At 38.3% G+C, this 10,583-nt stretch overlaps 1 protein-coding gene across 1 annotated transcript in view; it reads right to left on the bottom strand.

The window, feature by feature from the left end:
- Window positions 1–480: 480 nt before the first annotated feature.
- LOC149206875 (chaperone protein dnaJ 16-like) overlaps window positions 481–10,583 on the bottom strand; it is a 47,915-nt gene continuing 37,812 nt past the window's right edge. The window contains exons 7-11 of the mRNA XM_089395614.1: window positions 3,594–3,683; window positions 3,315–3,423; window positions 2,999–3,147; window positions 2,838–2,891; window positions 481–1,244 (exon numbers count right to left, since the gene is read on the bottom strand). Of these exons, the coding sequence (XP_089251740.1) occupies window positions 1,023–1,244; window positions 2,838–2,891; window positions 2,999–3,147; window positions 3,315–3,423; window positions 3,594–3,683 (624 nt within the window). The 3' untranslated portion in view covers window positions 481–1,022. The remainder of the gene's footprint in view (window positions 1,245–2,837; window positions 2,892–2,998; window positions 3,148–3,314; window positions 3,424–3,593; window positions 3,684–10,583) is intronic.

The following is a 10,583-nucleotide window of genomic DNA, read 5'->3' as shown; positions in this document are numbered from 1 at the left end:
ATACGTCAGCATACACACTTATTAGCAGCAGGCTCGTGGGGAAAATTACCATAACAGACCAAGACTCGCACATTTCTACGCAAGTTATATCAGTAACTCCATGTCTACCACACTGGCATAACACCTATTAGAAGCAGGCTCATAGAGACAATTATCATAACAGGCCAAGACTTGCACTATTCTAAGTGAGTTAATCAGTAACTCCATGTCTGCCATACTGGTATACAGTAACACAACAGAATTGTACTAGCCCATAATGCTAAGATCTAAAGAGTGATCATGGACATCTCTATCAGGACATAGAAATCCAGATATCGTGGCTTGGAAATCTTAGAAATTTTCCGAGCAGGAAACTCAAATTCATATATCAACCTATTCAGATTTTCAAAAGAAAAATGTTCCAGAAATGTTCAAGTAAAAGGAAAATATTTGGTCCATCATTTCATTTCCTTGATCTATGTGATGAACTCAGATGCTATATGAAGAAAAATAACTTGTTCTTCTATTATGTGACCTTTGTCCTTGTTTGTCTTTTTTCTGACGACTTGCAATTCATATATTGAGCAAAAAACAAAGCATAATATGAATTGTAAGTTGCCGGGTTAATCTTGCAGTAAATCAACAGTAGTACGAAAAATAAGATACACTGATTTAATCTCTGCATTGAATATGGAGAAGGGACACAAGCCCTCCCTTGAATACCTCTTAGAAGAGTTACATTAAGAGAACATATTACAATGGCCAGCCGGCACAAGAATGGAACAAAAACAAACAGGCACTAATCCTCGAAAGCAACAACTTCATATGCTGCTTGGTATAGATTTCTTCAAAAAAACCATACTCAGAATATCCATGCCCTGTCGACTTACCTGAGGTCATCCAAACAGAGGAATATTTTACTGCTGAACAGAGTGAAATATAAGAAGAGCATGGTTGACATTTTGACCACTCCCTCTGGATGGGAAAGGATACCCCTCTTTTGAACAAGTTCATAACACCAATGGATAGAGATTTGCCTCTATTCAGCAGGCCTTTCTTTTATCAACTTTAAGATGGATATTGAACCATTTCTTTTTAGACCTGTCCCTGTTAGCTTGCTTTGATTCTCTGCTGTGAATGCCAGCTTCTCCCTTAGCTTCCTTATTTGACCCCTTGACTTTGCTACCACTCAAGGTCCTCTTCAGTGTTGGAACTGAAGTATACGAGGAATGGATAGTTTCCCGTGTCTTGAGAAGTCCATCTATCTGCTTGCATAGAAAGGAAAACAAAACTTAGCTGCCCTTGGATATTACCCAAAAATGCCCGAAGCTTCTAAGTTTTAATAAAATATCATCCACAAAAATCCACAAATCTAACTTCCTACTTGTACTACATGATGTCCATCGTTTATTATAGTATGAATGCAAAAAGTTATTAATAGAGTTACATATAGAGCACTCTCCTCACTAGCAGATCTACAAATACAGTAATTCCAAGCAAATGAAAATGGCTAGGGTTCACAAAGGTGGCAGGCAGGCTTTGGGGCCTGAGAAGCCATGGATCTAAATGTTTCATCTGCATTCTACTTCTGTAAGTTTTGTGCACATGTGGTGGCATTTAGTGGGCCTCCTCTGTGGTAGAACATGTGTTGCAACCTGATTTTTCTCCATGATCCTAGACAATTTCGCCAAAAGGTCTCTTCTCACAGGGGCATTGACTTTCTCTTTATTCTGGTGGGCAGTAGAGGCACCAAAAGCCATCAAGCATGAGACACAAGGAATATGGAATTTAGCCCTCAACATTTTCCATTGGGAGTATGCCTCAGCTATTTTAAAATGAGGGCCAAAACTTGCCCTGTCTAAATAAAATGGAGTGTTAAGCTTTCAGAAATAGTGAATCTCATTCTCAAATTCCAATCATCATATGCTGTTAGAACATGTTAAGGAACCTGCACAAAAAGGCTTTGACATGCCGTTTCATGGATATATGGCCTTCAACAGAAACAATAGTGAAATGGATAAAGCAAAACTTGAAAGTTCAGAATGGTGGGCTATCAGACAATTGCCACACAGCTGCTTCTTGGTGTTTTTTGGACCCCAGAGAGAGGTGTGGGGTCTTTAAAGGCGGTCCTTGAATATGGAAAGAACCAAACTGTCTATGAAGCACTAGACAGTATGGTTCAACCCCTCTGAAAGGCTCTCCTTCAGATCTGGAATGGATAAGCTTGAATATTGAACAAGTCAAGAATACCATGTGAACCTTTCTTATGGCCTGGGAAGATGCAACAGAAATCACAAACATAAACTATGACCAGACTACAGATTCTAGATTATTCCTGGGAACAATCTCTAGACTGCAAGAACATTCCATTCAAGTGTATGGAGTCCAGAAACTATTTAGAGTATGGACAACTTGCTTGTTAATGCACAATATTCCAAAAGTCAGTAAACTCAAGCTTTAGAGAAACCACATCCTAAAACCGTATTTCTGGCAAAGACATGGTGGTCAGGAAACCAGACGCAGACGTCAAAATATCATTGGATTACTGTAAAAAGGACAGTCCAAACTTCAAAGGCCTTGTGCAGCTGACTTCAATCTGTTTCAAGCCCTGATGGATGCCAAGCAAGAAGATAAGTCACAGGACTCGTTAAGGATGCATCCATAAGCAGACTAGCTTTGGTATTTGAGTGACAAACTCATATATAATAATTATCAAAATATACACAAAATTTTCATAATAATCAAAGAACAGTTCCATGAATACAATAATCAACATCTGCACCACAGTTCATATTAACATGAGAAACTAGTATGTGACAAGAATCACTTGAATGTGAAATCTCTGCAGATGAACTCACAACTTGCATTTCTTCAGAATATCTAGCAGTCATTTCCGTAAACTGAGCTAAAACCTGTCAGAAGTAAGCCATGCAGCAAATTTACTCAGTAAATATTCCTTAGGTGCAATGATTAGTTATGAAACAAACTTGCCCCCTCATGGCCAAATGTAAATACTCACCTCCCTATATTCAACTTCAAACTTAGAAAGCTTAATACGTTTAGTCAAAATTTGGGCCTCCACCTCACGGAGTTTCTCTTTTGCTTCAGAAAAGGGTCCAGCACAAATAACTTCTATTGTATAACTTGCACTTTTAAAGAAGTTATCACCTTGAAAAAGAAAAAAGTATAGCCATTAACATAAAATTACAGCCAAACTGTCTGACCTTTACATGTATTAACAGCTATGGGACAATTCCTTTTAACAAAAGCTCTCCTAATTTCTGTTCCATCTTTATTCTTAATACATAATTGCAAAAGCGGAAATCAGCTCAGACCATAAACAGCAAAGACATGTGTGCCAGCCTTTAGCTCAGTCAATTCACATGGCTGAAAACCATCAAGCTTCTTAAAAAATGCAGCATCTGGATCCTTGGAAATTGCCATCTGAAGTATAAAAGGTATGAAATTAGAGAAGAATTTGTTTAAGAGCATAAACAAATGCAAAAACATACACACAAGCTACAAGTAGATGCTCTTGAGAAGGAAGACTCAGAAAAATAAAAGACAAGTCAAAATAAATGTTAATAAAAATAATTCTCATGTCTTAATCTTACTGCATTTGCAGTGGTGTCTAGATGATAAACTTGGAAGCGTAGGAAGTACATCCCAGCTGATGTAATTTTCCCCGTCTTTGCACTGTCTTCCTGCAATAAATTATGTCTGTGTTAATGCAGATCTGTATGGGCTAGAAACTAGCATGACCGTGCAAATCAATAAAGTTTGACATGAAAATAGATATGATTAGCACAGAACTGTTAATTGAATTTCGATTTGCACACATTATTACATGAAGCAACCTCAACATTAGGAACATAATAGCAGCAAGCATTCAAGTGCCATCTTCACTCTCAACTTGTCTCAAGTCAGAGAAAATTGTGACAGTGCACCAGATGAGCTGTGAAACAGCGTAAACCAACCTAGATCCATCTTAATTCTGGGTATACCAAGCGCCAAGGCAGATCAAATCTCTTCACTCTCAAAGAGATTTGCACCTCAAGAGATTTGATTCCTCTCAGCACTTCGTAGATCCGGAGTTAAGATGGATCTAGGGTGGTTTAATTATTAATTATAATTAACTATAATTATAATTTTTTTTCATTTTTATGTAATTTGTTTGAGTCAAATGTGATTATTATTATTATTATTTATTTTATTTTATTTTACTTTTGTGTAATTTGACCGAGTCAAGACTCAAAATGTTTACATAATATAACAGGACAGGACAGGACCTCTCTTCCATACTCAGCTGGAGAGCGCCTCTTGGCGCAAAGAATGCATCTCAAAAAGACCCATAGAATGAACTGGCCAAAACTCCCCAAACAAAAATTAGTTAGGCTCAACCATATACCCACCTATGATATAAGATTGATGCTCAAGGGGAACATGGTTTTGAAATTTAGCTGAATCAACTTTTGATTACTGATGCAAAAGAACCACAGAATTTCCCATTGCAAGAAATACTAGAAATCAAAACTGAAAATAACGAACAAAAACAAAATTGAAAGTATAGTAGCCCACAATGGTGGAACATTACATCCCAAATGCTCCATTTCTGTTATACTTGACTCTAGAAAATATGGAGCCTACTGCATGTCCTCTGGGACCATTTCCTCACTAATGGCCTTCGGAGAGGGTTTCAATATGTGCAAAGCTATAACATTTTTGCACCGGCACCAGTCAAATTTTCTTCATCAATTGTGACCCCTTTTTCTTTTTAAATGCTACTTATATTACTTCATGATACAAATAAATAGATCAGAGGGTCATCACACAAACAACAGGGCTACTAGAAAATCCCCGTCCAGAAAAAGCGAAAAACAACAAATATATATATATATATATATATATATATATATAATAAAAAACAAAAAAAAAGCATATGATCCTGCATGCCAAGAGAAAGGAACTCAACATCATGACAAAACACACTAAATTTGACTTTCACAAGCAAAGCCAACTCCTGCTTAGAACTCCTCAAATCTGCTCAGCTAAAAGGGGAAGGATCCACTTAAACAGTAACTTTACATCAGTGTTTCCAAAAAGAGCCAACAGACAACCCTACTGAGTACCACAAGGACAACAAACGGCAACCATACTAAGAGCCATGAGGATTTGCAACTATCCATAACCATCCAAGTACCTACCAAAATGAAATCGAGCAATGACAAAGTTACAAACAGATACTTCCTGAAACCATGACCAAAACAATTTCACAGCCCAAAGCCTCCAAATTATATGTTCCACTGTTTCATCCTTGCCACACAGAACACAAGCAACAACTGTAACACCAATTTTATAAAACCTACGCTTGACAGCTAATCCTTGTTGGAACTTGGTACAAAAGCCATCCCAAAGCCTTGTGCTTAAAAGAGGAATGTGATTTCCAGATGCACTACACCTCCACAACTAATGTGCCATGGAGTCCTTCACCCTCCCCTTTTTATTCATGAGTAACAATGCCAGAGGTGTGCCTCACTCTACCATAAAGATCCTCGATCACATAAACATAGAAGGGCATCCAAATGCTCCATCTCTAGTCCCTCTAGAATAGTCCCAACCCCTGCAACTGCATTCTAAAAAGACCATCAATAAGAATCATGAGACAAAGACCCATTAAAACAAATTTGTTCATGAGTTTTAGGCCCAGTGAAGAGACACTAGCTATACCACTAATGATGCTCCAATTCCCCGGGGTGGCAAGAGGGGGAGGGATTCTGATTAACCCCAAAGGAATCATAGAAGACAATATGCTTGGGGCCTGGGTATGAAGACAAATAATCAAGCTGAGGCTTATAGGTGGTTCCCCGGGCTTTCTCTAGCTCAAAAAAAGGGCATCAAGGACATGCAAATTCTAGGTGATTCCATGTTGATCATAAAGCATATGAAATACAACTCATCAGCCCAAAACATGATACTAAACTAGATCATTAAGCGATCCCAAGGCATGATCCCTCTCTTTGATCGAGTTACATTTTTCCATATCCTAAGAGGTAGTAATAAGGAAGTTGATAGGCAAGCCAATCTGGCCTGTTGGATGAATGAGGAAAGCAGCAATGTGAATGGTATAGAGGGAACAATATTCATTCCCTAATCATTGTTATGAATCTCTTTATATTGATCGTGGAGTGTGCTCCTGGTAGGATCAAGAATTTTAGTATAAGAGACAATTTGGATTTATTTTGCTCGTATATTTTTCCCCATGCTCCCCCTTCTGCCCTTCCGCCTTTCCACTCATCCCCTCCCCATTATCCTCACTCCCTGGCCCCTTCCCTTTCTTTTCCCCAGCCACCCTTCTCCCCTGCCACCCTAGCCGCCACCTTGTTGCCCCCCTCATCCCTTATCCCCCATCCCCTGTCCCACCGCCCTTAAATTCCCCTGGCCCATCCTCTCGCCCCGTGGCTTTTCTAAAATTGGGATTATGTTGCAGTGTGGTTGCTTCCTTTATGCTCATTCTACACTTGGAATAGAGAGGTTTCTCAGCGTGAGAACTTAGGCTTAAGCTCCTCGTACCAGTTGCAGCGACCAGCAAAACAACAAAGGAAACATGCAAAATATTGGAGAAGGTGAGGAGCATTTAATCCCTCTAGTCCTAGATTGTCAATTCACGTGAGGAGAGAAGACGTGGGACAAGTTAACGGACGCTTTGTCGAGGAGAGAAATTATGGTGGAGCATTGGGATTTCACCATCACGAGTACCCCTCATTAATCCTGCATCAAAGTTCGAACCAGCATCTACTATAAATTGACTAACGGAATGATCTCCTGTTGCATGATTTGGTCTGTCTCGGGTAGGGGGTATTTCTCTAAGGCCTAGAGGTCGTGGCAGGGGATACTAGGAAGTCTGTGCAGTGACAAAGACAGAGTTATTGGCAAGGTGGAGGTTAAATGCACAGAGGAAATTTGGGGGAAGGAGTTGGGTGTCGTAGAGGGTGTCAACACAGTGATTAAGCTCAGTGGCGACTCAACGTTAGAAAATATTGTCTGTCAAAAGCATAATTGGATCAATTTCGGGTCAGGGGTTCGCATTATCTCCATGGGTAGTCGTTCTGGTCACTCCCCTGCTGTCAAAATGAATGTGGTGAGCATTTCTAAAGACGAGGGCTCTGTGTCTGGTTCATGGGGTTGTCGCCAGTCCTCAGTCGAGCAAGTCGCTTGGGCGAATAGCGTGGGAGGGTGGCAGGCTTCAGCATGCTTGTGGTCGTTGCAAGAAGGAACATGTGGAATTCAAGAAAGGTCTGGAAATTGTTCAGAGGTGCATCCACCAGCAACAAAAGGAGACGTTGGAAATGCAGGAGCAGCAAATAGAAAAGAATGAGCGCATACGCCAATTGGAAAATGAAGTGGATGCTCTGAGGCAACAAATTGAGCACCTGAAACTCAAAATGGTCAAGAATAGCCTGAGGTCAGACGAAGAAGTCACTGGGATAGATCTCAGTTGTCTGGCTTCGATGGAGGAGTAACAAGTCCTTTCTATCTTCTTTTTGCAAGTTCTTTGATGTCAAACTTCACCTGTAAATATTTGTTAAACCAATACTGCAGAATGTATAGCCATAGGCTAATAGTAAGGGAAAATTTTGGTTTTTTTGGAAAGAATACTCTGGCCTGGGTTGAAAAGCATGTTATTACAGAGGCCTTAGAAGGCTCTACACTTCGATGTAAGTCTCCCGATTTTTGGCCATGTCCAAGCGCGGATTAATATATATCTACCAATGTTGCAGTTATCATTATCGGGATATTATCGACGAGGGGAAATATCGTAAGATACAAAAATATTCATTTTTTTCAATTTTTTTAATATCTAAAGCATCTACAACATAAAATAAATACATTGACACATAAATATGATAAAATAACTAATATATAAGATGTGTAATATCATTTCTAGTGCTACATCACACATAACAGTGAATCATGTCCTGAATAATAAGTCCTGACTCCTGAGTCCCAACTCAGCCTCAAAATATCAACAAAAAATATAATAATGTATCTCATATCATGAGTCATAATGTCATATACAATGAAATGAACCAAATAACTAAAGTCTAATACTAATTATATTATTGATTTCCTATGCCCCTCTTGCGAGAAAATGCAATAGCTTTCCCTTTCCCTCTAGATGTAAGATGTCGGTGGAGTTGGCAGTGGACTCTGTTGTGCTCTAGAAGCTGAATAACTAGGAGCTACAGGGGGTAGACCACATCCTCTACTGGTGACAGGGGTAGCCTGGGTAGGTTGTGTCACCTCCTCCTGTTGCTACTCCTCATCAAAAAATCGGAGGAACAAAAAAATAAAAAAATCCCAAGATTTTTTCCCAAAAAATCGCGATTTTTTGTGAAAAAAAATTAACGTAAAAATCGGCGATAATATCGCCAAACTCAAAAAATCGTGATTTTCCGATAATATCGCGATTTACGCAACACTGATATCTACTACTTTATGGTTACAAAAAATTGATGCTCCAATTCCCACAAATCCTTTCAAAAAATAAACCGTTCTTTGGCAATCTTTCACCCACAAACCTTAAAAGACAACACCTTGTTCACCATGAGAGAATGAGGTCCAAATCAGCCATGATGCCAAATCCAAATCATCTTGGGAACCCTCCAACTACCAAGCAAGAAAACGAAACAAACCGCCAAGCTGCCAATACCATCTTTAATAAGGAAAACACTACAATCATGAAGGCTTGAACATTTCCAATTATACCACAAAACTGAAAAAACATTTGATACTATGATTGCATTGAGCTTCTAGAATCAAATGCCAAACTAAGACTTGCCAAGAAGCATACCCTCCATCATCTTGGGAACCCTCCAACTTCCAAGCAAGAAAATGAAACAACCCACCACATTGCCCATACCATCTTTAACAAGGAAAACACTGCAATCATGAAGGCTTGAGCATTTCCAATTATGCCACCCAACAAAAAAGAACATTTAATACTGTGATTAGTGTTGTGGGGGAGCGCTCCCCCCCCCCCGATCCCGCTCCCAATCTGCACTCTGCGCGGGAGCGACTCGGGAGCGCGCTCCCTAAAAAAAATTTCGCTCCCTGCCTTTTCAGGAGCGTTTTGCTTTTTTTGCAATTTTTTTTTAATAATGTTCGAAATGCAATTTTATTTGAAATAAACAAATCATTTTTGAGTGGGGCAGCTTAATGATCAAGTCTAGGCCCTAGTATTGATATGTTATTCATGATAATGTTAGATTCTTAAAGTAAAAGGATGAAAATGAATATTAAGGGAAATGTCACTTTTACTCATCCTTTTACTTAAATTTTTAACATTACCATGAAATGACTCGGGATGTTTGAAAGTGGTTTCGGCCTCATTGGATTTCATATGGAGAAAGTAGAATTTTAGATTTCATTCAAAATCCAGCAGACTTATCAGTTTTTCAGGATTTCAGGATTGGGGGATTGCAATGTTTCCATTGAATTTTGTCATGTATTAGGGTATGGAACTCGTATTTAATCAAGAGCACCAATCCCTCTATGTACCTTGATGTTAGTGACATTGGTTGTCGAACTCCTCTATCATGACCCTCCTAAAAATGTACGCATCACTCAAACAAAATCTTGACTTGACATGCTATGCTTTTTCTATCTTATGTTAATGCTTAGAGGGTGATATTAATGACAAAGATCCTTATACAGATACAGAGGTAATGACAAAGATATCTCTGGATATTAATGCTTAGAGGGTGATATTAATGACAAAGATCCTAATTTTCCAACAAGACTAAAAAATTAGACATTTCTCGTGGTGGCAAGAGGCCCAAGCATAAGAAATAGTTAATAGATTTACTTCTCTAGTTTCTGGTAGCTTTTATAACTATTGACTCTTTCATATTTATTATGATATTTTTTTAAACAATATATGACAATTTAAGTTTGAAGTTGGCAATTATAACTCATTAGTAATGAATTATGCATATGATGCTTCATGAAAGTTGAAAGTTGTTTCATTTCATTTCATTTTATAACATTTCATTTCATGTTAGATATTATTTGTTGTAATGGTTACACTTAGCTTACAAGTACAACTTTGGTGATCAATGATGATAAATGTTATATATTGAATTTTGAAAGCTTGAAACTTTAAGATTGATGAATCATGAGACCCAATATGTTGTATGTTACTATGTTACTAACTTGTGGACGTGGTTGATGAAGATCATAACTTCTAGATGATTGTTGTTATATGGTTCAATTTATGTTTTTTTTTTTGTTTTTTATATCTAATTCATTATTCTACATGTTTTTGTTGACATATATCTATCAAAATATAAATATATATATATATATATATATATATATATATATATATATATATATTATATAAAAAACGCTCCAGGATTCGTTCCCAAACCGGAGCTTCTGAAAATGTCTCTCCCGCTCCTGTTTTCGCTCCCGCTCCCAACTAACATTGATTGTGATTGCACTAAGCTTCTAAAATCAAATGCCAAACTAAGACTTGCCAAGAAGCATCCCCTCCACCATGCACACCACAAATCAGCCATGACGCCAAATCCCAATCATCTTGG

This window comes from Pinus tabuliformis, chromosome 1_2, assembly GCF_031772625.1.
Source record: "Pinus tabuliformis cultivar Carrire ecotype Pingquan chromosome 1_2, CPIR1, whole genome shotgun sequence".
In the NCBI taxonomy this organism is placed as follows: Eukaryota; Viridiplantae; Streptophyta; class Pinopsida; order Pinales; family Pinaceae; genus Pinus; species Pinus tabuliformis.
The sequence above is the reverse complement of the archived record's forward strand: the minus strand, read 5'-3'. Positions and strand labels throughout refer to the sequence as shown.